At 42.1% G+C, this 13,669-nt stretch overlaps 1 protein-coding gene across 1 annotated transcript; it reads right to left on the bottom strand.

The window, feature by feature from the left end:
- Positions 1 to 4,750: 4,750 nt before the first annotated feature.
- LOC143943295 (olfactory receptor 11L1-like) lies at positions 4,751 to 13,473 on the bottom strand. The gene is made up of 2 exons (XM_077464945.1): positions 13,352 to 13,473; positions 4,751 to 6,917 (listed from the first exon to the last, which is right to left on the bottom strand). The coding sequence occupies exon 2, from the start codon at positions 6,907 to 6,909 to the stop codon at positions 5,971 to 5,973; it is 939 nt and encodes a 312-aa protein (XP_077321071.1). The 5' UTR covers positions 6,910 to 6,917; positions 13,352 to 13,473; the 3' UTR covers positions 4,751 to 5,970.
- Positions 13,474 to 13,669: the final 196 nt, after the last annotated feature.

The raw sequence follows: 13,669 nt of genomic DNA, 5'->3' as shown, positions 1-13,669 counted from the left end.
CCAAATTATATAACTTAAAGGAGACCTCCCTGCATAAGGAAAGCACATCTAGGTCTGAACGAATCTCGGCTTTTCTTCAGTCTTATGCACCAGGCCCCATCTCTCCGGAAATAGCACTTCAGTTAGAAGCTCCCCTATCGTCGCTCGAATTTGAACAGACCCTAAAACAACTGAAACCCGGCAAAAGTCCGGGTCCCGATGGCCCCACCGCAGGTTATTATAAATCCTACATGGCTACCCTGAAACAATATTTCCTGGCTGCATTCAACTCTTTAGCGTTAGGCAATCCCTCCCCGCGAGATCTTTTGAGAGCTCATATAACAGTAATTCCGAAACCAAATAAAGACGAGTCTCAAGTAACAAATTACAGACCCATATCATTGCTTAACGTGGATTTAAAAATATTCGCCAAAATACTGGCTAATTGTATCCTTCCTCTCATACCCCAGCTCATTTCTCTCGAACAAGTGGGCTTTGTTCTGGGGAGAGAGGGTAGAGACAATACGATTAAGGCTCTCTCTATTCACCATTGGCTCTCCACCTCCAAACAGAAGGGTTTCTTCCTTTCGTTGGATGCGGAGAAGGCGTTCGACAGAGTGGCCTGGGACTACATGGCCGAGGTTCTTCGGAAATTGGGCTTCCCAGACAAGCTGTTATCCTTTATTATGGCCCTCTATGCTTCACCCACGGCCCAGGTCCGCGTTAACGGCCAGCTGTCGGACGCCTTCTCCATATCCAACGGAACTCGTCAAGGCTGCCCGCTTTCCCCTTTGATTTTCATCCTTACAATGGAGCCCCTCCTCAGAAAAATAAACGCAAATCCAGATATTAAAGGAATAAAAGTTGGAAACACCACTCATAAAATTGCTGCCTTTGCGGACGACGTTCTACTCTTCCTTTCGGAACCGCATACCACGATTCCTAACCTCCTCAAAGACCTGGAAGATTTCCGGGTTCTGTCCAATCTGAAAATTAACTTCGTGAAATCGGAGGCCCTAAACATCTCTCTGAGTACAGACACTGTAGCCGCTTGTCAACATAATTTTCCCTTTCGTTGGAATAATAAAGCTATTACTTACCTTGGCATCAAATTACCAACACGATTAGATGATCTTTACTCCCTCAATTATGTCACTCATCTCCAAACTATTCAGAAAGACCTCAAGGCTTGGTCGACAGGTATGTTCTCTTGGTTCGGCAGGGCTTCAATTATTAAAATGAATGTCTTACCACGCCTGCTATACACTTTACAAACTATCCCCATAAAACTCCCTCCTGCCTTTTTTAAGTCTTACCAATCCACATGTTCCAATTTTATATGGAATGGTAAACGAGCCCGGATTAGCTTTGCCAGACTGACTCTACCTAAAACGAAAGGTGGCATCGGTTTATCTGATATCAAGAAATATTTTCTAGCCAGTCACCTATCTAGAATAGTAGACTGGAATGTACATGCTCACACCAAAGCTTGGACGCAAATAGAAAATATGTTTTCCCCAATACCTCTAAAACTTTTACCTTGGATTGATCCTACATATGTCCCAACTCAGTGCAAACTGAATCCTTTGACCGCTGGCACGCTACATGCCTTTCACTTAGCCTGCCATTATCATCGTATCTCGGCCCATCTCGGCCCATCGCAGCCCGATGACACCAATTAAACATAATCCTGCATTCCCAGTAGGCCAATCAGACACATTCTTATCAGGCATATGGCCAACGCCGGACATCAGAACCCTACAATTTTTCTCGAACAATCAGCCTAAGTCTTTACGAGACCTTCCTTCCCAGTCCTCAGGAAGTCCTTTCCCTCAATGGGTTTATTTCCAAATAAGACATTTTCTATCACACCGAGGTGCGAGTTCAGACTTTGCCCGCACTCTTACTCCTTTTGAATCCCTGTGCAATCAGAAAGAACCTCAACGACATGTCATCTCTATATACGCTCTACTCTTTGCCGATATTTGTCCCAAAGCCAATTTGGCAACTGCCCACTGGGAAACTGATTTATCCGTTTCCCTGTCAGTCGAAGATCGGTCAAACATTTATTCCTACTTACATAAAGGCTCTGTAAATGTTTCCGTGCAAGAAAACAATTTCAAGATATTTTCCAGGTGGTATCTAACTCCAGAAAGGCTTCATATTTGTAAACCACACATACCCCCTACTTGTTGGCGTTGTTCAGAAAATGTAGGTACTTTCCTACACATATGGTGGTCCTGTCCTCGTATCCAGCCTTTCTGGAGAGAGATTCACCGCCTGGTAAGACGCATTTCCTCCACCCCCATTGATTTCTCCCCTGCCCAAATGCTTTTACATCACTCTAGTCTTCCCAAGAAACTTTATCAAGGCTCGTTAGCTCAACATCTGTTAAATGCGGCCAAGATGTGCCTCCCTGTAGCTTGGAAATCTAGCTCTCCCCCTTCCATCGCTGATTGGATTAAGCGATCGTCTAAAATAGCCGAGATGGAAGAATTGATACATCAATCACATGATACCCCAACTAAATACTGGGCGACCTGGGCGTGTTGGCTTCATTTTCGAGCCTCGGATGAGTGTCTTCATTTGTTAACAGGTTCTCTACCGCCCTGAGGTAGAGTTTCCGGTATTTCCCTGCTTCTCCTTTTTCTCCAACATTTACATCGTACACAGCCTATCTTCCATAAAACCTCCTATCTCACCTGACTTATTATGGGATATGGAGGACCATTTCCCTCTTTGTTACCGTTGTCTCATTTTCCTACCATTTTATTCAGTTATGACTCTATTATCTTCATTACCTTGCTGTTCCGTAAATTGTTTCATAGTATTATCCTTCAGTCTGCTTGTGATATGCAATTAATGGTCAAGATTGTGTTTTGCTCATTTTCTTGTATTATTACTTTACTATGCAGCATTATTGTATTTGAATGACTATTATCTTCTATAAAAGAATTTGGAAGAAAAAAAAAACAGGATTATTACAGCTGTTACAGATCACCATACAAAAGTACACCAAGAACCACTAATACCCCTGTCCCTATACACATTTATTGTCCCAATAAAAAATCTGTCTGTCCCCCATCACTGCCAACGCCAAATAAACACTGATTTGGGGTATTTTTACCAAAGAAATGTAGCGGTATCATTTTTGGTCAAAATTTATCAAGAAAAATTACTTATTTGCAAAATTATTTTAACAGAAACGAAGAAAAATGCATTTCTTTTGAAAATCTTCGTTCTTTTTTTATTTGTAGCTTAACCAGTTGAGATCCGCGCTATAGCAAAATGACGGCTACAGCTCGGACCTCCTTTGCCGGGACTACATCTATTGATGTCGTCCCATGCACGAGCGGCCTGCGCGGCACGCTCTGTGATCGGCGAGTCTATGAGACTCGCCTGATCACGGATCCGAGCAAGGGGTCGATCCCGACCCCTTACCACGTGATCAGCTGTCAGCCAATGACAGCTGATCATGGGATACAACGGAGCCGGTAATTGGCTATTATTCAGCGCAAGGAGAAAAAAAAAGAGCCGATCACCGGCGGCCGTGATCGGGACATCAGTTCCAATCACGGCCAGCCCTGCCAGTGCCCACCTGCCCCCTGCCAGTGCCACCTTATCAATAAATAAGTGCCCCCGTCAGTGCCACCCAGCAGTGCCCATAGTGCCACCCAGCTGTGCCCATAGTGCCACCCAGCAGTGCCCAAAGTGCCACCCATCAATGCCCACAGTGCCACCCATCAGTGCCCACAGTGCCACCCATCAGTGCCCGCAATCTGCCTCAATAACGGTGCTGCACCCCAGTGCCACATATCCGTGCCCATCAGTGCCGCCCATCAGTGCCCAGCAGTGCCACCTATCAGAGCCACCTATCAGTGCCACCTATCAGTGCCCATCAGTCCCATCTATCAGTGGTACCCATCCGTGCCACCCATTCGTGCCACCCATCCGTGCCATCTTATCTGTGCCCATCAGTGCCGCCTTATCTGTGCCCATCAGTACTACCTTATCTGTGCCTATCGGTGCCACCTTATCTGTGCCTATCGGTGCCACCTTAACTATGCCTATCAGTGCCCACCAGTGCAGCCTATCAGTGCCCACCAGTGCAGCCTATCAGTGCCGCCTCATCAGCGCACTTCAATGAAGGAGAAAAATTACCTGTTTGCTAAATTTTATAACAAACTATTAAACATGATTTTTTTTTTTTTGCATCTTTTTTTGTTTGTTTAGCAAAAAATAAAACTCCCAGCTGTAATTAAATACCACCAAAAGAAAGCTCTATTTGTGGGAAAAAAAATGATAAAAATTTCATTTGGGTACAGTGTTGTATGGCCGCGCAATTGTCATTCAAAGTGCATCAGCGCTGAAAGCTGAAAATTGGTCTGGGCAGGAGGGGGGTTTAAGTGCCCAGTAAGCAAGTGGTTAAAAAAAAAAAACCCCAGCAGTGATTAAATGCCACCAAAAAAAAAGCTCTATTTGTGTGAAAAAAAATAAAAAAAATGTCATTTAAGTGCAGTGTTACACAATCGCGCAATTGTCATTCAAAGTGTGACAGCAGAAAATTGGTCTGGGAAGGTAGAGGGTGAAAGTGCCCAGTATTGAAGTGGTTAAAACAGGCACATCTAAGTATGCAGGCATCCGGGGTAAAGCTGTCCACATAGACTATCTTCCTCTCCGAAATTGACATTGTCCCTTCCACACTGCGCTCCATGAGCTCTTCAAGTCTCACTTTCAGATCGCTCTATATGCAAGGTAGACATTTCCGGACACAATTGCAGACTGACAGCGGTGAGGAGGATGGTCTATGTGGACCTCTTTACCCCAGGTGCCTGCATACTTAGATGTGCTTCTTTTAATCATCAACCATGTGAGTTGCTAAATGGTGTACCTTCATTAAATGTAACCATATTGCTACACTTAAAGGCACCTCTCTTCTCTTTCATACGCTGTAGCTCCTGATCGATTTTGCTTCTAATCCTCTTGTGGAGGCTTTCATTTGTGGATGGATATTTTATGGTTATACAACCTATCACATACTGTATAAACTGAAGGACTTATGAATAAATGGTTGTGGAACAAATCATTTGAGTTTCCATTATTTCTTATGGGGAAATTCGCTTTGATATACAAGTAAGCATGCTTCTGGAACAAATTGTGCTCGCAATCCAATGTTTTAGTGTATCTCAATAACAAAATTTGTACCAGAAAACAAATTACAGTATTCCCCACCCTATGGCAGCATGTAAAGGACACCAATGCTCAAAAGCCATCTGCATCCCTCTCATTAGCTCCCTCCCTACACTGGGTGTTGGTCCATTCATGAGCACATCTTGCTCTGTTCATCCACCACCAGCGTTAAGCCAAGGACCGCACTCCAGATAGATTAACCACATCCCTTGGTAAACATGCAGGATTCAATGACCGTACCTGTATATTAGCCATGCCCTTCTGACGTGTTTCACCCTGACTGGGCTTAGAGGAGCTCTACAACTATGACTAAGTCCAATTAATGTAAAAATGCATCAGAGTACAATGGCTATGATTCAGTGACTGTAGCTGAAGTCTGCAAGTTTACTAAGGGACGTGGTTGATCTATCTGGAGTGTGGTCCTGGGCTAAAAATCCCCTACCCTAATAGCATTTGTAAGGTCTAAGAAGGGAGAACACACCTGTGGGATTGCCCAATGAGGCAGCAAAGACAGTGCTGTGTTTTCTAATCAAACAATACGCTTTTCCAAATAATAAAATCATATTGAGACTCTATATTTGCCAATCCTCCTAAGAGGATCGCAAGGCAGCATTATCGGGCCACACAGTTACAATGACTGGTCAGAGATAATATATTTTAACAGCTATGATGGCATGGTAGGGTTCTGTATCTAATGTAGGGCACCCATTTGCCTGATCCCATAGCAGATATGTGATTGACTATGGCAATTATTCTACCATTGTTACATACAATATACGGTACTGTACGTATATCCATATATTAGTATCTTTTCTGATTCCCATAGATGTAAGACTCTAGTACTTTCTTTATATCCTGGTTTCTAAGACTGTACACAATTGGATTTAACAATGGAGTAATCACAGTGTACAAGAGAGACAAGATCTTACTCATATTTAGAGAGGAGAGGTTTGTTGGTACAACATACACAGCAAAGAGGGTTCCATAGTATAGGCATACAACAATCAGATGAGAACTGCAGGTTGAGAAGGCTTTCTGTCTACCGGTAGTAGAAGATATCTGTATAATATTCACAAATATGGAAATGTAACTTCCCGTAATGAACAGAAATGGAAAAAGTACTATAGGAACGGAACACACATATATCTCCAATTTTACTATAGATGTGTCTGAGCAAGAAAGTTCTAGAATTGGAGCCACATCACAGAAAAAGTGGTCAATGATATTTGAGCCACAAAACTGAAGCTTGCTTATAAGAACTAGGGAGACCAGGGTCACTAAGAAACTTAGCAACCATGATGTAGATAGTAGTAGAGCTTGAAGGGTTATATTCATAATTACACTGTACCGTAATGGATGGCAGATGGCCAAGTATCGATCATAGGACATCACAGTGAGCAGGAATGATTCAGTAGTTGCACATAAGCCAAAAATGTGGTATTGGGCAATACAGCCTGCAATGGACACTCTGCTGCCTTCTTCTAGTATAACATTGAGCATGTTTGGCAAAATACTTGTAGTAAAGATGATATCACAAACAGACAGATGACAGAGAAAAAAATACATGGGAGATTGTAGGATTCTGCTTAAAGAAACTAAAGTAAGTATCAAAAGATTCCCACTGAAAGAAGCAACATAAACTACTAAAAGAAGAGCAAATAATATACACTTGTAAAAGGAGGGATTCTGAAATCCAAGAAGGAAGAAATTGAGAACCACTGTATTGTTGTTTTCTGGCATGGCTCCCCCTGTAGAAGGAAAGTACAGACAAATGTATGAAGTTGGCTAAATTTGTGCTTAACACCGGTCCACCCAGGCTTGGTAGCCCTTTAACTGGATCTTTACACCTGGGGGGGGGGGGGCTAGAAGGGCCAGCCAATCACATGAACATTTTGACTGACTGTCACAATGGTTTCATGATCAAGAGCTGGTCCAGCTGGCTCCTGATCATAGGTACAGACCAGGAGCTGTCCTTTTACAGGTCAATTATTGTGCTGGGGGTACACAATGAGCAGGCTCTCAGCACGGAATGTTCTAGGACTACCACACATGGATGTATTTTGCATGGCATGTGGGCATTAAAACCCAAGCTTTCTGCACATATGCATTACAGGTCCTTCTCAAAAAATTAGCATATTGTGATAAAGTTCATTATTTTCTGTAATGTACTGATAAACATTAGACTTTCATATATTTTAGATTCATTACACACAACTGAAGTAGTTCAAGCCTTTTCTTGTTTTAATATTGATAATTTTGGCATACAGCTCCTGAAAACCCCAAAATCCTATCTCAAAAAATTAGCATATTTCATCCGACCAATAAAAGAAAAGTGTTTTTAATACAAAAAAAGTCAACCTTCAAATAATTATGTTCAGTTATGCACTCAATACTTGGTCGGGAATCCTTTTGCAGAAATGACTGCTTCAATGCGGCGTGGCATGGAGGCAACCAGCCTGTGGCACTGCTGAGGTGTTATGGAGGCCCAGGATGCTTCGATAGCGCCCTTAAGCTCATCCAGAGTGTTGGGTCTTGCGTCTCTCAACTTTCTCTTCCCAATATCCCACAGATTCTCTATGGGGTTCAGGTCAGGAGAGTTGACAGGCCAATTGAGCACAGTAATACCATGGTCAGTAAACCATTTACCAGTGGTTTTGGCACTGTGAGCAGGTGCCAGGTCGTGCTGAAAAATGAAATCTTCATCTCCATAAAGCTTTTCAGCAGATGGAAGCATGAAGTGCTCCAAAATCTCCTGATAGCTAGCTGCATTGACCCTGCCCTTGATAAAACACAGAGGACCAACACCAGCAGCTGACATGGCACCCCAGACCATCACTGACTGTGGGTACTTGACACTGGACCTCAGGCATTTTGGCATTTCCCTCTCCCCAGTCTTCCTCCAGACTCTGGCACCTTGATTTCCGAATGACATACAAAATTAGCTTTCATCCGAAAAAAGTACTTTGGACCACTGAGCAACAGTCCAGTGCTGCTTCTCTGTAGCCCAGGTCAGGCGCTTCTGCCGCTGTTTCTGGTTCAAAAGTGGCTTGACCTGGGGAATGCGGCACCTGTAGCCCATTTCCTGCACACGCCTGTTCACGGTGGCTCTGGATGTTTCTACTCCAGACTCAGTCCACTGCTTCCGCAGGTCCTCCAAGGTCTGGAATCGGTCCTTCTCCACAATCTTCTTCAGGGTCCGGTCACCTCTTCTCGTTGTGCAGCGTTTTCTGCCACACTTTTTCCTTCCCACAGACTTCCCACTGAGGTGCCTTGATACAGCAGTCTGGGAACAGCCTATTCGTTCAGAAATTTCTTTCTGTGTCTTACCCTCTTGCTTGAGGGTGTCAATGATGGCCTTCTGGACAGCAGTCAGGTCGGCAGTCTTACCCATGATTGCGGTTTTGAGTAATGAACCAGGCTGGGAGTTTTTAAAAGCCTCAGGAATCTTTTGCAGGTGTTTAGAGTTAATTAGTTGATTCAGATGATTAGGTTAATAGCTTGTTTAGAGAACCTTTTCATGATATGCTAATTTTTTGAGATAGGATTTTTGGGTTTTCAGGAGCTGTATGCCAAAATCATCAATATTAAAACAAGAAAAGGCTTGAACTACTTCAGTTGTGTGTAATGAATCTAAAATATATGAAAGTCTAATGTTTATCAGTACATTACAGAAAATAATGAACTTTATCGCAATATGCTAATTTTTTGAGAAGGACCTGTATATGGGTGGTAAGAGGTTAAAGTGGATTGTAAAATGTATATGAATCCTGACCTTGTAAAATAACCCATTGAGGTTAAAATAGAAATGAAAGGCAAAACATTTGTGTATACAGGTAAAAAATATCACATACCATCTGTTCTCAGCTGCATAAGGAGCTCAGAGAGCTAAGGGAGGAATAATAGCGGCACACTGAGCTTCCCAATGATGGCCGTGCCACCTGAGCTTCCCAATGATGGCCGTGCCATCTGAGCTTCCCAATGATGGCCGTGCCAGCACAAGTCTGATCATTGGAGGCGAGCAGGCCAAGTTCTCAGCACAGCAATAAAACTGACCACGCTGTGCTCTTACGCCTAGCGTGGTCGGTTTTTAATAGGACAGCAGAGGGACTGGTAGAAACACCAGGAATTTCACACAAAAGTAAGCAATGCAAAGAGGACAGAACAGATTTTCAAACAAGGGCATAGTACAGCATGCACATATCAGGAATATGAAATGTTGGGTTAACATATTCCTAAACCCTAGCTGAGCACCACAAGCTGAAAATTTAATTAATGTTTATATATATTATAGTAAAGTCACCCATCCATTTATGCCTCCATACTGCATTTTGTTGAGAACTCTCTTCTAAAAACACTCCACTAGCATTTCTAGCAAAGATTGCCTTGAATAGGGGCAGATGACTCATGTAGTATTTACTTCCTGTAATCCATCTGCCCTTAGCTTAGGCCGGAAACCAGCCAAGATTCGAACCTTATTGGGCAGGCCGAATATACCAAGTTGATTGATCAATCAACTTGTGTACAACTAGCCTGTTGGATTATCTTATTATACATGTTATAATCACTGTCTTGTCCCATCCCCGCACCCCTGCCAGGAGCAGACAATTGCTCGACAGGAGGGATTCCTGTTGATGGGAGAATGGGAGGGATATGTTGATGAGAGAATTGTGCAAATTTATTTCCTGCCTTAGACCCCTTTCACACTGAGCCGTCCGGGGGCGTGAGCGGTAAAGCGGCGCTATTTTTAACAACATTTTGCCGTCATTTTAGTGGCACTATTGGGCCGGTTTAACCCCCCCTTAGCGAAACACAGATTTGTCGGTGGTATAGCAGCACTGCCCCATTGTTTTCAATGGGCAGGGGCGCTTTAGGAGAGGTGAGTTCACCGCTCCTAATGCTCTCCAAAGAACCTGCTGGCAGGACTTTTTCTGACGCCCTTCCAGCACACCGCTCCAGTGTGAAAGCCTCGGACTTTCACACTGGAATAAATGGAGCCGCTGTTTCAAGGCACTATGCAGGCACTATTTTTAAAGCACCTCAGCATGAAAGGGGTCTTAGCTGAGAAATCCTCTCTTTCCCTCCTCCAGGTGAACGAAAGATATATGATATCATTTTGGCCTAGCCAAAAAACAACTGAAGAAATGTTAAAAAAAAAGTGTAAAACAAATAAATATACATTCATATAGAAACATGCATACACACTGTAGGGGCACGTTACACATAAGGATTGTCATTGAGTATTCTGTACAGGGCAGCTAATGTTCAAGATTTCAGTTTTTTATACTACCATATTTTATTGGGGTTGATTTACTCAAAATGGAGAATTCAAAGTCTTGTGCAGCTCTGCATACAAACCAATCAGCTTCCAGGTTTTCATCGTCAAAGCCTAATTGAACGAGCTGAAGTTAGAAGCTGATTGGTTACCATGCACAGCTGCACCATATTTTGCACTCTCCAGTTTTAGTAAATCAACCCAAATTTACTTTTTATTAATATGGGCCTATTTCTGGAATGGTGTCAGCTTTTAAGCTATTAAAACAGACCCCCCCCCCCCCCCCAAACATTTAAATATACATTTTAAACACTTACGTGTTAAATGTTTTCCCTGACTTACTATATGTATTCCAGACCTAACATCATGGAAACCAGAATGCATGTCTACAGGGTTCCCTGGTGCCATTCTTTTTCTCGGTCCTAGTCTGGAAACCTGTGATTTCAACACATTTAACACATGTTGTGCGCATGTACTGCCTGCTTCTGCCAGTCTCTGATCTCCAGTGCCTACATAAATACACAGCAGGATAAAAATCATAAATTAGGGCTCTTTACTTTATAGAATCAAGCAGGTGTATGGCAAAGATATTCTTTTAGAAAAAATGTAAACTGCGCTAGGATGAATAGTGTGAAATTGACAAAACTAACAAAAATAGGCAGCAGCAATAAATGTGATATGACACCCAACAGTAATAAAGAATATACAAAGCCGCGCCAACCCTCCCTTACAAATATAATATGAATACAAATTAAAAAAATAAAGACTAGTACAATTAAGTAATAGGTTTCAAAAAATGTGAAAGTGACCCAAAAAAGCCAAAAATGGCATAAAAATAAAAATACAAAGTCCAATTAAAGAAAAGTTCACAGGTGAATCCAAATGGCGGACATAAGTGTTCTTAAATGACAGCACCACAGTGGTTCAGCACTTTCCTAGGCGCGTGAGATACCCGTCACCATATATTAAATGCGCTTACCAGAAAATATATGGAATGAAGCATATATAAATGATAAATGGATGACGTCCAAGTAAACCTTCCTCAGCTGGGTCAGCACTCCATCCCTTAGCGGTGATTCCAAGGTAATAATCTGTTCAGTGGTCTCGATATGAAACGCTCAGAGGCCCACAGAAAAGAAAGGGACTGACATAGCGTAATAACGTAGGAACAGTTTAATGAATAAAAGTAATGCACTTACAGGTTTGTAGATAAAATACAGCATAAAGGAGCAAATATAAAAAGCCGGCCGGCAAACAGGAGCCCGTCCTCCTCTCCTACAACGTGGTGGCGTCACTGCGTGCCTTCCCAGATGCGTTTCGTCATACCAGACGTTGTCAATGGGGAAGATATTCTTTTGCTTCTTGCTTTTCGTCTGAAGTTAAGGTGGCCATACTGTAGATGGATCGGAACTTGACCAGTTCAGCAGGGACTGGACGAATTTTGATCCATGTAGGGGCAGGCTGGTTGTGCAGAAGTCGATTTCTGGATTGACATCTGTATACCCAGCTTGTTGGGTTTTTTTGCTTGATCAGTGCCTCAGCCTCTCGCCTCAGCTTTTCAAGAAAGAAATGCAGAGATGAGAGGCTTTATTTTTTTTGTAACCTGGATTTTTTAAATATATAGGAGGTTGATTTACTAAAGGCTGTTCACTTAGCGAAGTGAATTTTCACTTTGCAAGGGAATTTCCCCTTCTTATCGGAACTTCCCCTTAGCTTAGTAAATGAAGTGAAGCTCTGATGATCATCCAATTATGTGCAAGCAAAAATAAACAAACATTTTTAAATGTTCCTTGCTTGTCATTGGGTATGCTTTGCAAAGTAACATTTCTGCACATTTACTAAGCTCCACTCCTTTAGTAAGGTAACCTATAGGGGTAGATTTTCAAAAATGTGGAGCCCTCAGAATCTGGTGCACATCTGCATATTAGCCCATCTTCTTCTAGCTTCAGCTTGTTCAATTAAGCTTTGTCAATAAAACCTAAAAGCTGATTGGTTTTCATGTAGAGTTGCACCAGATTTTGCATTCCCTAATTTTAGTAAATAAAATTGTGTGTTTTAAAAGTGAGAAGGGAAAGGGGAGAGGGTTGTGAAGTAGGGGGTGGAAAGGGTTAGGGTAGGGCAGGCTTTCTTAACCTTTTAACCCTAGAGGAACCCCAAAAATAATTTTCAGGCCTCGAGGAACCCTTACTAAAACAAATTAATCAAGGGTCAATAGAACAATGGCCTTTATAGCGGCGGTCAATAGGAAGAATGTTCCCCTTAAAGTGGTGCTCAGAATGCCACCCTTAAAAACAGCTAAAAAGATATTTGGTGTCATACTGCTGGCTTTGTCAACCTGAACCTTGAACTTTGTAGGCACTATCAAAAAGGTGGTTCATTAGCAACAGCTCAAGGAACCCCTAGAAACCTCTAGAGGAACCCCAGGGTTCCACGGAACCCTTGTTGAGAATGGCTGGGGTAGGGGGTGGGAGGGTTTGAAATTACATTTACTATTATATGTAATGTTTAACATTTAAGGACATTTTTGTATATTGGTATTTTGATATAATAAAAACAAATAAATAATAATAATAATAAAAAAGTGCAGTAATCCATTAAACCGATTATTCTGTCTATTGGGCCAGGTCACACAATTTCTGCATTTTGGACACGTTTCTGCATGTGGGTTATTGATGCATTCTGGTGCGATTTTCTTCTCTTTTTTTCTTCTCTTTTTTTCTTCATCTCAATTGAGGACATTTTCTGCTTTCCAGATGCGTTCCATACAGAAAAAATTGTGCTACTTTCGTTGACTGCAATGGAGCGCTCTGCAGTGGTGTGAACTAGGGCCATTGGAATCCATGGAAAACACTGTCCATGCGTTTTTGATGTAGAATAAAAACACACTGGGCTACATTAGGAAGAACTTACGTTTCCTGGTCTTGTGAAATGTGCCTTTGAATAAATATGCTCATAGGTTGTCCTCTTTGGGCAACAAGTTATTCAGGTAATTCACATGTAGCAGAATAAATAACTCTGTTTTGGTATCACCCTTATTTTGAATTATATATACAGTATTTTATTTTTACTACTATATAAATAATTTTTGATTAGGGAATTTTGGTTCCTTAGAGATCACTGTTCATTTCTCTTGGGAGATTAATAGTGTTAATGAAGATGGAAAAATAAAAACATCATTCTGCAATTATCACAGCAACAGCTTCTTTTTTTTATTGCTCTAAACAGTTG

The sequence above is a fragment of the Lithobates pipiens genome, unplaced genomic scaffold (genome assembly GCF_037356315.1).
Source record: "Lithobates pipiens isolate NorthernLeopardFrog02 unplaced genomic scaffold, aLitPip1_a1.2 Scaffold_30, whole genome shotgun sequence".
Taxonomy (NCBI): domain Eukaryota; kingdom Metazoa; phylum Chordata; class Amphibia; order Anura; family Ranidae; genus Lithobates; species Lithobates pipiens.
The sequence above is the reverse complement of the archived record's forward strand: the minus strand, read 5'-3'. Positions and strand labels throughout refer to the sequence as shown.

Excerpts from the sequence above, each read along its gene's own strand:
- LOC143943295 (XM_077464945.1), bottom strand. The coding sequence starts at position 6,909 with ATGCCAGAAAACAACAATACAGTGGTTCTCAATTTCTTCCTTCTTGGA.